General features: G+C 38.9%; 1 protein-coding gene across 3 annotated transcripts; it reads right to left on the reverse strand.

Moving 5' to 3' along the window:
• Positions 1-6,339: 6,339 nt before the first annotated feature.
• tsku (tsukushi small leucine rich proteoglycan homolog (Xenopus laevis)) lies at positions 6,340-14,934 on the reverse strand. Of its 3 annotated transcripts, XM_053320979.1 has the most exons (4): positions 10,383-10,667; positions 9,765-9,927; positions 9,233-9,544; positions 6,340-8,471 (listed from the first exon to the last, which is right to left on the reverse strand). In XM_053320979.1, the coding sequence occupies exons 3-4, from the start codon at positions 9,536-9,538 to the stop codon at positions 7,731-7,733; spliced, it is 1,047 nt and encodes a 348-aa protein (XP_053176954.1). In that variant the 5' UTR covers positions 9,539-9,544; positions 9,765-9,927; positions 10,383-10,667; the 3' UTR covers positions 6,340-7,730. The 3 variants fall into 3 exon arrangements, with proteins under 3 accessions (XP_053176954.1, XP_053176952.1, XP_053176953.1); XM_053320977.1 differs by lacking the exons at positions 9,765-9,927; positions 10,383-10,667 and adding an exon at positions 14,771-14,934 and having other exon boundaries at positions 6,341-8,471; XM_053320978.1 differs by lacking the exon at positions 9,765-9,927 and having other exon boundaries at positions 6,341-8,471; positions 10,383-10,666.
• Positions 14,935-16,380: the final 1,446 nt, after the last annotated feature.

Genomic DNA, 16,380 nt, shown 5'->3' on the forward strand with positions numbered 1-16,380 from the left:
GACTGGAATGAGCTCCCTGAGGCTCCACAATTCACTATAATCCTTCCTGCACACTATTTTTCCTTTTGCATTTATCTAAAATTGATTTTACAACAGTTTTATAAAGCTTCAATAGACATGACATATTTATGTACTTTTGGTTTGAGCACTTTGAGCAAACTACTTTGTAGCAGCTGCAGACGTTGGATGTTCGATGTGGAGCAAACATAGAGAGATTTTAAGGAGGTCCAGGAAAAATGGCAATGAAAGAAAAAAAAAAGAAGGTGGCGTCCCTTGAGGAAATCTTTACACAATGTAGCCCGGCTACTCCTGATGGAAACCAGGTGGGGGAGAATGACAGAGAGAGCTGCAGAGTCAGGATATATCCATTTTCCTGTGGGGAAACTCCCTACAGACAACCAGTATGAGAAGGGTGATGCAAGACTGCTTATTTTGAGTGTGAACAGGCAAGATGATTTAGGGACTAAATGTCAGGATCTTGATTTTTCCTCTTCTATGAAATTCAACTTTTATCTACATTTTTAAAACCATGTTTTATTATTAGCCCACTTTCAGAGTGCAGGTTAGTCCCCAGAGCAAGTAGAACTCCTGTGCACTTTCATTTTTACAGTGCTGATGATGTTTGTGCACTTTCAGTTTACAGTTGCAAGTGTTTCTAAATTCTATTCAGCTTATATCCTTTCCTTCTCTTCCTTTTCCGTGAACAGAATTGAAAAAAGGTCAAAGGTCATAGAGGTTATAAAGTAGGTCTGGAAAGAGTGATCTAAGAGGATAGCAGAGATCTAAAAAGGTCAAAAAGATATGCTGGAGCTAGCCTATTCAAAGCTTTAAAAATGAAAAATAGTGCTCTCCAACACCTGTAAACACACTTTCACGTATAAAATTGGTGGAGCTTGCCTTTCAAATACATATTGGTACTTGATAAACATTGGCGCAGACATGGTCTCCATTGGGAATACTGGATTCTTTAAATATACATAGATTTTAAGTGACATTTTCCCTGGAATTAATATTCAAGAGTTTGGAAAACAACAGGCTTATAAATATTATATTTCCATACATATCAAGTCACAAGTCCAAAAAGATCAAGCCAGGCATTTGGTGTAAAAACAACAGTAGCCTGCTGGTCAATTCCAAAATGCATGTATATCAGTTTAAAATTAATTTATCAGTGGAGATTAATTATTTTTCTTTTTCATGATTCTCTGTGTAAGAAAACACTGTCTGGGCCAAAATGAAAATAAGCCAGATGTCTGTGAGTGTAATACAATCCAGCATTTGTTTCTTGACATGTAAAGTCATGCTTGTTTCACTCACATACCTGATATGACACGTTGTAGATACAGCAACAGATAACTTTAAACTGTTTCCAGACCCCCTATATGGAACAAGGTGTAGTTAAAACTGCATACGGTGGCCTGAGAGCATGGCCGTAGCTACCATTGAGGACACCGAGGTCATGTCCTCTGTATTTTTTTCTTGAAGTTTCATTTCATTGTGAAGTGAAAATAGCTGAGGAGAAATTATCCTTGCATCAACGGACCGTCACGTGACACATACTTGCAGATACCAGCCCTGATGTTATGTCCCAACTGATTTCCAATTTAACTTATCCACAAGAATAGAGTACTGAAATCATCACCTAAATTGATTGTGTTCATGAATGAATGTAAAATGTACTAACCCTAACCCTTGTGAAATCACTGTTTATTTGTCTTGTTATGTTACTGTATTTATTTGATAATATTTATTTTATTGATATTGTAGCGACCAGAGGGGGGAGGGGTCACTCTGATTGGGACAATTTGAGCTGGTTAGCACAAAGGCTCATGGGACTGTTAATGTTTGAAATGAAAGCCATGTTTTAGTGATGTTGTGTGCATGTTTAATTGTGTTATGTGAGTTTCCAGGTTATATGGCCATAAATAGTGTTAAGTTTGATGTTAACTTGAATTAGCAGTGTAGCCACAGCGACTGAGTCTCATGGTGTGTTTAATTACTTATGGCCAGTATTCATTAACGGTTTTTGTTATTTTTGATATTAAATAAGTAGCATGTTCAGTGGTCGTGAGGTGGAAGGAATGCAGGAGTTGTAGAAATCAGAAATCTGTCTCACTTTACATTCTTCCACATGAGCTCGCCACAATGTGTTTATTTTACTGTATTTAATTTTATTTCAATCTGTTCTGAATGTATTATTTTGAAGCACCAACATGTGTGTTATATTTTGAGATGATTTGCACTAATGCTAGATTGGTGGTTCCTAGGCAATCTCTTTATACTGTTGCAAGGTATGTACAATGAAAGTTGCCATATTTGTTTATTTTTGTACGTTTACAATAAAGCATTTTTTTAAAAAAAGTTTCCAATTCAACTGGTTTCCTTACCGAACAGCTCTAGCTGTGTTGCGCTTCCGTCAGCAGATTCGTCACAAATTCACAAACGTACACAGCATATTACTGGAGATTTTTAAGTCGCAGTCATATAGTGCTCACTTCCATAAAAAATATTCGCTGCAGTAGATGTGAACTGCGACCTGAAAATTACCGGAAATATGTTTGTGAATTGGACTTGACCCGATTTTGCAAACTGTTCATTTATTGGATCAGCCCTTTTCTCCCTTTCCCAGCAGGCCGTGCTCCAATCCACATTTTAAGAACAAACTAAGCAAATAATGTATTGCAGTTATAATTTTGAAATATACAACCATAGAAGTTTTAGAATACTGAAATATAGGCCTACTGAGTTGATTTAAGTTGGAAAATTGGAAGTGATAAGAAATAACTGGACCACAAGAGTGACCATGACAGAGAAATGCACAGCAAGAAAGTGTTATAAATACATTGTATATTACAAAACTTTTATATGTGAATAGAGGGTTTACCTTTGACCTCGGTATTTGAAAGATCCTGGGTACGGCCTTGTGGAGGTGTCATTTTAACAAGCAAGTCAGGGTAGTTTTGTTGTTTCTCCTCTACTGAGAAGCATGAGCTCCATTTCTAGCGAGGGGACAGATATATCGAATGCAGACGTGAGCAGCTGACAGAGATTGTCCTTACACCTGAGTAAAGACAATCTGTCCAGTTTAACAAGGCTGCTACTGTGCATCTACTGACCACTGACCATATAAATATCTCCTCCCCCACATGCTGAATAATGGTGCTGTTTTAAATATACAGTATTCTTTCTAAAAAGTTTGACCTTTTGCTGTCAGGTTTACCAGGAATTCATTGTCTCCAAAGACAGAAATAAACTTCCCCCTCCTTGTTTTATTTCATTTTGCACCCCTGAAAATGTAAAATCATCCTGTCATTAACAAGGAAAAGGCGATGGTAGTCTGAAATTACTTTTTCTGCATTCCTGGTCTTTTTCAATCATCTTGTGACCTCACCATGTTGTAAATATGGATGTTTAAGTCAACCATGTACATAAACCCATGCAGATGTTGAGAGTCACACTCAAAAAGTATGATTCAGCACCTAAACTGATAAATTACATTTACATTGTTACATTTACAAGTCAAATATAAATGTTCAGCAGACATTTACAGATGGAACAATAATGTCATACAGCGGTACAAACCTCAACAGCTTTCCTGACTCTCAGAAAAAAACAAGCAAATCTTTGTATCCTGTGACAAGTTGAGCTGATCTTTTGTTTGTCTGGAAAACAAAACCTCTGTGCTGAGCTGCAGTACGCTGACACAGTGCCTTGGTGTCTATTGTCACGGTTGCACGAATGAGCCAGAGGGCATTCAGAGCATCGATATGTCAATATCACTGTTGTCAGGTAAAAGCTTCAAATATGCTTTAACTTTTCTGAAAAGTCTGAATGACACACAAATATTGAGTTGAATTGCAATCTAAACAAAAACATGATAAAATTGCCTCCAAAAGAACATATTCTTGGATTTGACTCCTGCGGGACTGAAAAGTAAAACCCTGCAGTGTTCGGAGCAGTATGGGCTCATTGTTAAAGCAAAGTGAATTAGCTGCTTGGATAGCTTGATCCTCTGGAGGATCTATCCGGGAAGGTCAAATTACATTTGTTTGATAGTTTGTTCAAGCAAGAGCAGAGCACTTAATAAAGACACACTGGTTCTGCTTGCCTGAATTAATTAAACACAGTTCAAAGCTTCTCTATGCTTTGAAGTAATTACGTCTCAGAGTTGGACCACTGCAGAGAACCAAGTGATTACCTTTTGATTTTTTCACTCCTGCCCCATGCCACTATGATGTAAACAGCATGCCTAAATTAAGTTGTTTTCAAAAAGAAAGTGTAATAATGCAGCAAGAAATAAATCAAATCTTGTTCAAACTTGAATGTGGTGGTCACAACAAACATTTGCACACAAGATATACCTGCAAACTCTGCTTTATCAGACATCAGCTGACAACTGAAAACACAGCTCGCTCACTTAAAGTGTCTGTTGACCCAGTTTCAACATTGTCTACAGAGAGCAACCTGAAAAAGGTCCTCTGTTCTCCTGATTACTGTCCCTGCTCCTTTGACCAATGGTTATTTAGAGAAGGCAATGTATTTTTTCTGATGACATAATGTCAATCCAAAAAATCAAGATGCAATGAGAAGGTAAGTGTTTTCATTGTCAGTGGTCTGTGCATGTATATGCATGTCTCTGTCTCTTTACTTTCATGGGAAATGAACTGTCTGGCACTGTAGGTTGAACACTTGCTCAAGCCTGCTCCAATTAAATGTCATTGCACTCCTTTGTCACTTCAGCAAGGTTTTAATTTTTTTTGAGTCAAGTAGAAATGTCAGCATGTCTGTTCCAGCTCTGTGAGAAACCTTTTCACCTTCACTTGCTGTAAAAGATCAAAGAAAGTGACCATGCAAATTGTGTGCTTTCTCTGACAGACCGTTGCACACATGTGTGAGACCAGCCGGCTAGTCTATAATTTATCATACATGTTGCTTGTCAACATATTTGTGATGCTTTTCGGCACATCTGTGCATTTCTCAGACTACACAGAGGGACATTGTGAGGAGAAAATGAAATAGACATGTGACCTGATTTTAATTTAGTGTGGCTTTCTCACTAAGTTCTGATTTTCAGCTCTTAACATTGTTCAGAGAAGTACACAACAGTCATCAAAGACAATCATACAAAAAGAGACACAAAAGGTGGACCATTTTTGGTTTGAAACCTGATTTCTTGTGCTGTTGCATTCCACAAATGACTTTGCAATTTCACAGTGAGCATTTATCCCCATGCTACTGGAAGCAGCCGGGACAGTTTCTGATGGATGGTTGGTTCCTTAGGTCTCAACATGCCAGTGCTTCAGGAGATGGACAAAAAAAGCAAAGCACAAACATCTGGAAGTGTTTTCTGCAATGGGGTCATCCACTGAGGGCTCTCAGGCAGCCTCCCACCCACTTGAAGTGAATAGTCACATTCACAAATACACAAGCCTAGACTCAAATTTGAGACAACTGGTGGAATTTTGACTTGTTTCAAGATCTTCCAAAGCAATAAACTGAATTAAGTTCCAATAAAATCTCAATTATGCCTACTCCTCAACTTCTCAAGCTCAGTTTACAGGATGTGACACATAAAACTCTGTAAAAAAAAAAGGGGGATTTTTTGGGCGTCTTGAAGGTTGAAAAGAAGATGTGTCACAGAAAGGAGGGCTTTCTCTGTCTCGCAGGACAAACACTCATTGCCAGACACACATAGGAGATCTGTAAGCAGCCATGACTAAAACCAGCTCTCTTTCTCTCAAGGACTTTCATTCTCTTTTCTCTACTTTTCTCCATTCCTAGTCACCTCCTTGGCAGGTTACCAGCCCAGTGTAGTGTGGTAACCTGCCAAACCCCGGCATGTCTGCCCACTTCAGTGTGTTTTAAGGGCCATTCAACACCACAACTTTGTGTATCTGTCTATGTATCAGACACTTTCAAGTAAGTAAAGCAAAAAAGTTTTATGTGAAACATTTTACTGAATTGTAAAAGTGAAGACACTGCTGTGAGGTCTAAACCACTGAGGTCTACTGTAAGCTTCCCTCTTGTCCTATAAAGACACACCCTGCTATGAGTCAGTCCGGGTTGCTTGGGAATAAATGACAGAGTGGCCTGAGAAACGGGATTTTCTATCAAAATTTTAAATACAATGTCTACTCTGACACAATCGTTCCTTGGATGTGGTTTTGTTTTCAGTGACTGTTTACTCTCCCTTCGCTGACACACCCAAAACTTATACACCATTATTACAGAAGATGAGTAAGGGAGTCATTTCAACTACAAGTGTGAGAAAAGTCAATTTATTACACATATTCATATATATACATACATATATATGTATACATATATATATATATATAAAGTTACATACAATATAGTTACATACATACAAATATAAACCTCTACACCAAGATTCATCTGACTTTAAATTAGCCAACTGATAAGGTGGATATCCTCATCAAAAGTGCTGACCTCCAAAAACCATAATATGCAGTCTTGAGGCTGATAGTCTTATTTCCACACAAAAGCCATAGTAATGCCAAGGTAAGGTTAGACATGACTGCACAGTGCAGCTGGGTATTTAAAACAGATACTGGCAAATATGACTTCATATTGCTGAAATATTGTGTGAAATAAGTGTGCTGTGCTTTATTGGTCAAATGTGTTTTGAAATAACAATTGGAGACAAATTTGACAGCAGGTCAAAAAGAACTCTTGGTCAATACGGTCACAGCTTGTTTACTCTTGTTGTGTCAGATGACTGAAAGGAGCAAAGGACAGGTCAGCGAGCACCGCGTCAAAGGTTGCATGCACCCAATTTGCAAAGGCCGTGCACCAAGATAAAGTGTCATTATGAAGAGAGCGCAATAAACAGGCTCTCAGGTTTGAGCTGGCATCTGCTGAAGTAAATTCAAGTAATAAAATGGTCATTTTGTAAGTGTAACAAGAAAATATCTTTACACTCAACAAGGTTTAGTTACACTTTCTAACAAGTCTACTGTAAGTTTCCATTGTATGCTTCATGGTATGAATAAACCACTATTTTGGGAAATACCATTATTCATTTTCTTGCACTAGAGGTAGATTGACACACTCACATCTGTAGGCTATATAGCTGCAGTCAGCAGCTGGTTAGCTTGGCTTAATATGAGTGCATTATCAATCTTCTCATCTCACTCCCAGCTAGAAAGCAAACATATATTTCTCAAGACATCAAACAATTCATTTAATCATTTAAATAAAGTATCACATTCAAAGTCAAATGAAAAATCTTAGTGGTCAACAGTCGTAAAATATTCTTCAGTGTGGATATTTTTTAGTAATGCATAGGAGGTTTTGTTTTACACTGGATGGCATTTTGGCCATGCATTTTTTCTAAAAATAACTTGTGTGACTGGAATAAGTGCAAATAATTCTTGGTATGGTCCCATTTTAACATACAAACATTAATTCATGTTTTTGATTCATGAAAGTTTTTTTTTTTTTTTTACCAGTTTAGACTAAATGTTAATATGTGAAAGGAACAATTCTGTACTATTTTCTGTAGGATACTGTTTTCAAAAGGTACACCATTTATCATACTAGTGTTAGAGTTCATGAAGGCTACATTAAACCATTAAGACATATTCCAACCTTGGAACAGAGGTAATTGATTCAGGATAACACAAGAAAGTGTTTTGCATATCAAAGCAGAGAAGGCACAGCTCTGGCATCAAGACTGTAAGGAGTAGTCCATTTCTTTTAGCACAGGTTCACAACACAATGCCCTCCACGTTACAGTTCAGCACTTCATCGTGTTGGACCTGCCCCAGCTGCCGGTGGAACTGTCCCTGTTTCTGGGTCCTCCAGCAGCGGATGTTCCGTCCCAGTGTGATGCTCTTAATACTGGGAAGGTATGTTAACATGTTACTTGGTAAGAATGTTACCCCTGAGCCGGACAAATTTAGCTCTTGCAGGGAATCCAGTCCACTAAAGACTGCAGGGTTCAACGTACTAAGCTTGGGGTTGTTGGAGAGATCCAGGACTTGGAGGCTCTGGAGGCCTTTGAAGCTCTGTGCCTCAATTTCCTGGAGCTCATGGAGGCCACTGATGGATAAGTAAACCAGATCTTTCAGCTGAGCAAAAGTTCCCTCCTGGATGCATGTGATGGGATTACCATCCAGATTGAGGTACCTCAGCGGAAGTCCTGCCAAATTTGGTACGCTCGACATCCGGTTTGCAGTCAGATTTAGGCTTTGAACATGTAATACTTTCCCATGTAAAGTCATGGAGAGTGACACAAGCTTGTTATAGGACAGATCCACACGGACAGGTTCACCATTAACTTTAGCAGCAAACACATCCAAGTAAAACTCCTGGAAGCTGTTGTGACTGAGGTCAACTTCAGTCAGAGGGAGGCCAGTGAAGCAGCTAGGGGGGAGGCTCTCCAGATTGTTGTGGCTCAGATCTAGAGTCTCCAGATAACGCAGCTTGGAAAAAGCATTGGGGCTTACCTGAAAATGAGGAGACATGGAAGAGACAGACGGAAACACAACTATTATGTCTGGATATAGGCCATATGTATAAAAAAAATCAATGCCAAATTCAAATTGTCTTCAAACATGCAAGGGATTCACAGAAAGGCATGCATGTTATCCAGTGTAATTTTATCTAATTGATAACAGCCTCACTGCTTACTGTTCACTCACCCAACACTATTTGTCAGTAGTATTAAGCTTCTGTAGAACTAAACACTAACCCTGCTTCATGGTTTTATGTTTTTTTATTTCCAATTCTTACTGTTAAATGTTTGTTTTATAAAGCGCATTGAGTTGCCATTGTGTACGAAATGCACTATATAAATAATGCTGCCTTGCCTTGCCTTCATTATTGCTGCTGCTTTACGTTATAAAAATAAAAGGAGGCTTTTTTGTGACGCAGGAAACACAATGTATTTTTTAGCACTACCAGTGGCTGATCATGGCATGAAAACGGCCAATCATTGTCTAACATCTTAATTAAAAAAAAAAAAAAAAGTGTGTTTATTTGGCTGCACTATAAACAGATTATCTTTCAGACAAATTAGCTGCTCAAACTGTAGTACCTGCTGTTACCAAGGTAACAGACCTGAAGTCTTAGCCACACAAACCACAGTTTTCTCCCACATTAGTGTCACTGTAGTAGCAAACTGAACTTTACATTTGAATAATAATTTATGTGCTATTTTTTCGTTTAAAAGTTTTAGATCTATACGTGAGTTCCTCTGAGTACTCACCTTTGTAATATGGTTGCTGCTGAGGTCCAAGCTAACCAGGGTGGTGTATCCTGGACCAGCTAACATGGTGTCACTGAGTGGGCCCATGGCGTTAGAAGACAGATCTAGGTGAGTAGTGTCCAGAGGGATGAGGATTGGCATGGTGGAGCCGGGTCCCAACCCTCGGCATTCCACCCTGGTCAGGCTGAAGCTGTCGAACAGGCCGAAACTTTCCACCTCACAGAGGCAACCAGGGTGGCAGTTCTTGACGGCAGTGGAATGGACATATGCCAGCAATGACAGGCCAAGCCACAGGAGGAGCGCCATTATGTTCTAGAGAAAAAACACATTCATTATTTCCATTTGAAAACGTTTAATCATGCCAATCTCCCATTGAGATTCGTAAAGTTTATCCTATCCTATCCTATCCTAGTCTCTCCTTTTTCATGTTCAGATCTTTCAGGCTACATAACAATTGCCATCTAAGAAGACTGCAATTCAAATCAACCGATAACATCAGTACACACATTGTCTAAACTACATCCCAACACACCTTGTATGTACTTTTAGAAATGAATGGAGCAGTTCCTGTTCAAATGCCATTTCCAGGGGTTTAGTTAGGCCTTGTGAAAAGACTTCCAGCTTTTAATCATGCAACTTGAGTAGCCCCAGTTCTTTCCTTCCTCCTTGGCTTCCCAACGGGTGTGACCTAATTTCTTTGATCAAAGAATTAATTTGCACTTTCTTAGTTTACACACTACAATGAGTATGCATGGTTGTAAAGATGAAAATTTGAGTGTTTTGTGAAAATATCTTGAATTTTCATCAGGCACAATGAGACGTGAGACACACTCGGAGTGTTTTTTGTGGGGGTTTTTTAACCCACAAAAATAAATGATCTCAGGTCTCATGGTCAAATACTATAACAGGACTTCGTCTAAAATAACAGCAGAAAGAGGAACTTAGAAATTAAGTGTGAAAGAAAAACAAGCTGCACATTTGAAGACACATTTGAATATTTACAGCATGTATTTATGTACCAAATTAATAACTTCAAAAACTATAATGTTCTTTGAAAATTAATGAAAACAAAATAAAAAAACTTTAGAGTCACACCTAAAACCTTCTTTTTTTTCAAGGACCGAGAATAGACATAGAAAATCTATTATACCTTTTTTTAGTCGCTGCTGGGTGCCTCGCTGATCATTCACACACACTCACAACCCGATGGTAAAGCCTTCAGTGTCTTGCCCAAGCACACTTCTACTGGAGGAGATGGGGATTGAACCGCCGATTTTTGGAGTAGTGGACAAACCCACTCTAGCTCTGAGCCACAGCCACCTCTCTGTACATCATCACATGTAAATGAGGACCGAGTGGAAGTTGCCCAGTTCAACTTAAGCAACGTGTCCACACACAAAAACACACGCATGCACACACACACACACACACACACAAACACTTGAATAACTATGACAATTGGACAGAGGTTAAGAGTTGTGTAACAGGTGGAAATGAGCAGTCATGGTTAAGCTGCAATGACACAGCAGGGTGTGTGTTAAAGATAAAATGCAGAGTTGCATGAGAAATTAAAGTTACAGACTTAGATGTGGATTTAAAGTTAAATTCATCTGTAATCTGTCAGACTAAGTGACAGGTTTCAGCAGGAGGCACCAAGCTGCAGTTATTAATTGGGCTGTCATTTGGATCGAAGTGGTCCTCTTTTTTCTCATTTCAAAGGCCATTCCTCCTAAATGACGTTGCAACAAACTCATTGCTATGTGGAGTTGGATTTCAAATTTACAGAAAATGCTCAAAAGGTATAAAGGAATGAGCAGGGAGTGAGCAGAGTAAAGGTTTCTAAGAAAGCCTTTTTAATGAGCAAATTGAGCCTTTCAAAGAAATGAATAATAGTTTGTCCTTGCAAAAAAATTAGTAAAATAAAATTGCACTCTGCTCTTCAAACTGAGGTTTAGTTAAAAATCTTTTAAGTCAAATTCGGGTGAGTAATGTTATTTCTGTTTTCAGGTTTATTGAACAGGAGTTAAAGTCGTTTATCTTGGCTTATGTAACAGGATAAGGGTACATAGTTGTATAGTACTTGTGGGTCAACAAATGCAGGCTGATTACTGCAGCTCAAAGTCTACTCAGACAGAGCCGTTCACCTCTGTGCAGTGTTTCTTTTGTTGTGACGCCTGAACTCCAACCTATTACTGGCTGCTTGCGTGAGAGTGTATTTCATTTTATGGGCTGTATTACTTAATATACACGCAACTGTAATAATGAAAGTGAACATTATAGATAAACTGTTGTATTAGCTATATGCATTATTAAATGGAATAATGTTATGTTCTACTGCTACATACAGAGGGTATATTTGTTGTTTATTTGTATTATATACAAATAAAAACAATAGTATTTAGTTTCACTCCTGGAGTGTATGTGCATGATTGCATGTTCGTGTATGCTCTGAGTACACAAATCTTTCACCCACTTAACAAAATGTAACAAGATTTTTTTCTGATCGAGCTCTCCGGAAGCTTAATAGTCTACCCATGAAATACAACACACATCACAAAAAACAACAACTTCTATTGCAGCCTGGTGTGACATATTATATTATATTATATTATATATACATAGCGTTTAGGACATTAGCTTTACAATTACAATTTCTATAGCAACTGCTTTTGTGTGTGTGTGTGTGGGGGGGCATTATATAAGGTCATTCTCTGCCTTCTCTGCAATTACTGATTTTGTTTTACTTCAAGCTAACTAAAGTCCCGAGAGATCTTCTTTGTTACAAGCCATAAAGAAACCATATGCAGACTAAAAATAAGAAACTGCCAGTAAAACCACCACTCTGCTCTTCAGCGTCTCATTCACATTCAGCCATCTCACCTTCCCTTCCCTGCATCCCTTGCTCCATCTGTTGCTTCAATGAGGATTGTGAACTTTCTGCACCAGGTGTTCATCTCAGTCTCTCACCAATAAATCTCAGCTAACAGCAAACTGCTGCCGAGCGCTGCCTTCAAATCAGACACATTCTAAACTACTGCAATTACCCGACAGCGACAGCAGTTAGAGTAGCAAACCCCCTGAGTGGACAATTGGCAAAGTCCTGTGAAATCACACCCTGACACCTTCACACTTTCAGAGGTCTTTTCACACCTTGTTATCCTGGGAAAGTTTCACATCAACCCCTGTCCTCTGAGGATCATTGACTTTTAGCTGTTTACTTATTTATTTACCCACCTACTGCTCATGTATAAAGCAGTGACGGCTTTTTATTGCAGTATTTTTAGTCAATTATAACTTATCACTTCACAACTATGTGCAGACTGACCCAAACTCTATTATTGTGATCATCCAATTACTGCAGTTGTTACGAGTGTAAACTCTTAATGTGTCAAATGTCAATATAAAAGAAGCACAGATACTTTATTGCCCACAGGCAATAAACTTATCTGAAGTTAATTAAGATTTTTTTTCCAGCTGGCTTTACTTGATCCAGATGCATGAAAATATGTTGACACTGAAGGTAAGAAAGTTCATGCACATTTAAAGCAGAGGACAGAGTGAGTGTACCTGATATATACTATCTTCCAAACACATTCATTTGCATCTACACCAGACCTACTTTAGCTCTCAATTTGTTCAGTACACTACCTACCAATGCTCTGATGTATTGAAGTCATTGAGACTGCTCCATCCCAGTTTAATCTTCAAGTTGAAGGCTGAAAACTGTGTAATTAGAAGATGGATGCCACACTAATCCTGTTAAGCCAAATGAACGCATGATGAGGAGCGAGCAGAGACTTTAAATTAAATGAATGGCACTTAAGTATTTTAAAACTATTAGGCAGCAATGGGACGCCAACACTTACGGTGAATAAATACATTAAAAAGCAGGGAGAGTGATCAAATTCATTAGAGTTCATTTTAGCAGAAAAGAAGATAGGCCGATGAAGGATTCACCGGAGATGTGGTCAATAGCATGGCCTGATATCATTACTAAGTAAAGTCCATCATTAAGATGTCAAATACTCACTTTATAATGAGACATAATGGCTGATATTTGGCAAAAACTTGCTTGACCTTTCTTTAAGTTTGTTGTCTTTGACATTAACAGATTTCTGAACATTAAAATGGCATTAAAAACAGTGCATTGTATTACTTTTTTCATAAAGATGATATATTGTTGTGTACTTATTCTTCAGCACAGCAAAATGTTCAAAACGTTACAATGAATAGGACCAAAACATGATGGTTGTGTTTCTATCCAGGGGTGTAATGTGACTTTGTACATTTACCTAACTACTGTATCTACTTAAATATAAACTTAAGGTACACTTTACTTGAGTATTTTCATTTCATGTTCATTTATATTTCTGCTTTACTACATTACTTTCACACTAATGGTATTGTGAAAATCAGGAGCACATTGATGTGGGGCTGCAACTAATAATTATTGTCATTATCGATTAATCTACTCATTATTTTCTCAATTAATTGATAAGTCAATCAAATGTCAGAAAATAGTGAAAAATATCCATTATAGATCCTCACAGTCCAACGTGTTGTGTTCAAATGTATGACCAAAAATCCAAAACCCAAACATTTTCAGGTAACCATGTTTGACAAAGAAAAATATGAAATAATCACATTTAAGAAGCTGAAACCAGGATTCAGCAGTTTGGTATTTTTACTTAAAAAACAAGTAAAACACTTATTCAATTATCAAAATAGTTGGCCAATTACTCCTCTCATCTGTTAATTGTTGCAGCTCTAGATTCAAATTTTGCACACAAATGAAGTGACTAGTTTATAAAACATGATTCAATGTTATAAATGAAACCACCCTGCAGTATATAAAGTATTAACAGTAGCTTCCATCACCACCAACAACCAAAAATATAAAATAGACTACAATAATACGGTGAAATATATGTTAGTATGAATGCATGAGTTATGTTATAAATAGAAGACAGCAATGAGAGCATTTTTCAGTAACTTCCTCCATCAGTGTTTCTACTGAAAAAACGTACCACTGCTCTCTCAGCATTACAGCAAACAGGGTCTCTTGCTGCCATGCTGGGAAGTTAAAATAAGAGGCGGGTACACGGGCACCTCCGCAGATCAAATTTCTTTCAGCCTGTACGTGGCAGGGACCTCTACTGCAGCCTTTCCGGATAAATTATCAGACACGGCTATCATCACATTATATGATCTCACCTCCAGTGTCAACCCCGCCCCTTCCAGCTGTCAATCGGGGCTCCACATGTCACCTCAGCGCGCATCACTCTCAGGAGTTTTCACACTTCGTAAAGTTGATCCGATCTCAGAATAATTTGCGGTAACGACGCATATGCCCGGTCAGTTCAGCCGGGACAGTCCAGGGGCGGTTTCTTAACACAGAGGCCAATATGTAATCTGATCTGACCACAGAGGTCCGCTGTTCTGCTGCGTGTCTGAGCCACAACTGGTTTAATACACAGTGAGGAGAAAGGGGGGAAAAAAGAAGTCCAACTTATATAGATTTTCTCGTTTGTAACTTACCTTAGTGTCTTTCATCCAGACAGTCCGCTTTTCGGCTGTTTTTTTCACTTCACCGCTCCCATTTTCCAGACCCCCGCAGCGCTCCTCGGTCCCGGCGGCTTGTCTGTCCGCTGCTCCGCATGAGCTCTGCGGATCACTGTGCGAGTCTGTCAGGAGCTGCAAACACTGGGTCACACTCGTCTGTTCCCATCCCATAAAAGTCCTGCCTGCTTCGGCTCGTTTTACCACCATCAAGTCCTCTGGGGTAAAACACGACAGCACTTCCCCCCAGCCCCTTTACAAAATAAATAATGCTTTTAATGCAACTTCAACACTTTTTTTGTTTCGTTTTTGTTGTTGCTCTGTCCATATAAGTTAGTTCAGCTGTTTCTACCGCATTAATCACGTAGGCAACTGTTGCCATGGTGCAAGTGTTATGTCAGATGTCTGTCAACAGGACTGTAATATAGCTATAGTTTTTCTCAGTTGCTACAAAACATCTTTGGAAATTATACTCCATTTCCCAAAACTCTAAAACCCAGCAAAAAAAAGGGACTCGTTTTTTTTTCACTAAAGCCTAACTCCATTCATAAGGAACATAATGACAGAGTGTATGGCTATTTTGATCATGAGTTCCATATATACTTGGTAAAGTCTAATTAAAAATAAAAGCCACAATCTTAACAGTTGGAGGATCATGGGACACAATCTTATTAAATGGGTGTCAGGGTGTCAAATTTGTGTCAAATTAGGGGTCCTGCAGCCTAAAAGCAATGAATGCCCCCCCCCCCCCACACACACACACACACACTGGACTCTTTTTCCGAGACTTCTGACTCCCTCTTGCTCCTATGACAGATGTGGCGCTGTTATTTTGAAAGGAGACACATGTGTAGCTTCCGGGCTCGGTCCAGTTTCAGGCGGCGTTGACGCTGCTTGTCAGTGCGCACTCTAGTGGAGTAACCGCAAACAGATCCACATGAAAGGAAAAGCTGAAAAACGGTGTTGCGCAACAAGGCAGCGGTTTGTTTCACTGGGCCGTCCCCTCACATGTCGATGAAACTGATAAAAAAATAATAATATGTGACCGGAAACCAGACTTTTCCTGTTGCTGCTAAATGACAAAACCTCCCCATGCCACTATAACTTTGAGGGTAGTAAACAACTGCTGAACATTCACTGGCTATATCACATATTTGGCTATTAAATGAGATATTATAACACATTTACTGAAAGGAGGGACAGAATGGGAGAAGCCAAGTGTGAAGACTGATGGTGAACATCTGTTGCTGCTCACACAATACTGAGGGGCCTCCACACTTTGTCTGCACCCCAAGCTATTGTTTTCCTCAAGAGGACATGACAGCATCACAGCACACACCCATACAGTACTACATCACGCACACAGTTGCACTCTCAGGGGTACGCATTATGTTGCATAATGTTGGTTTCTGTCTCTAAAAAAAAGACATGGATATCATGATTGTGAGAAAGAGGAACTTATTTTCAAAATGTCGTACATGATACATGTGGCTACTTGTAGCCTACTCCCTCTCTCGCACATGTGCTCACGCACACACACCTACACACACACACACACACACACACACACACACACACACACACAGAGT

The sequence above is a fragment of the Scomber japonicus genome, chromosome 6, assembly GCF_027409825.1.
Source record: "Scomber japonicus isolate fScoJap1 chromosome 6, fScoJap1.pri, whole genome shotgun sequence".
In the NCBI taxonomy this organism is placed as follows: Eukaryota; Metazoa; Chordata; class Actinopteri; order Scombriformes; family Scombridae; genus Scomber; species Scomber japonicus.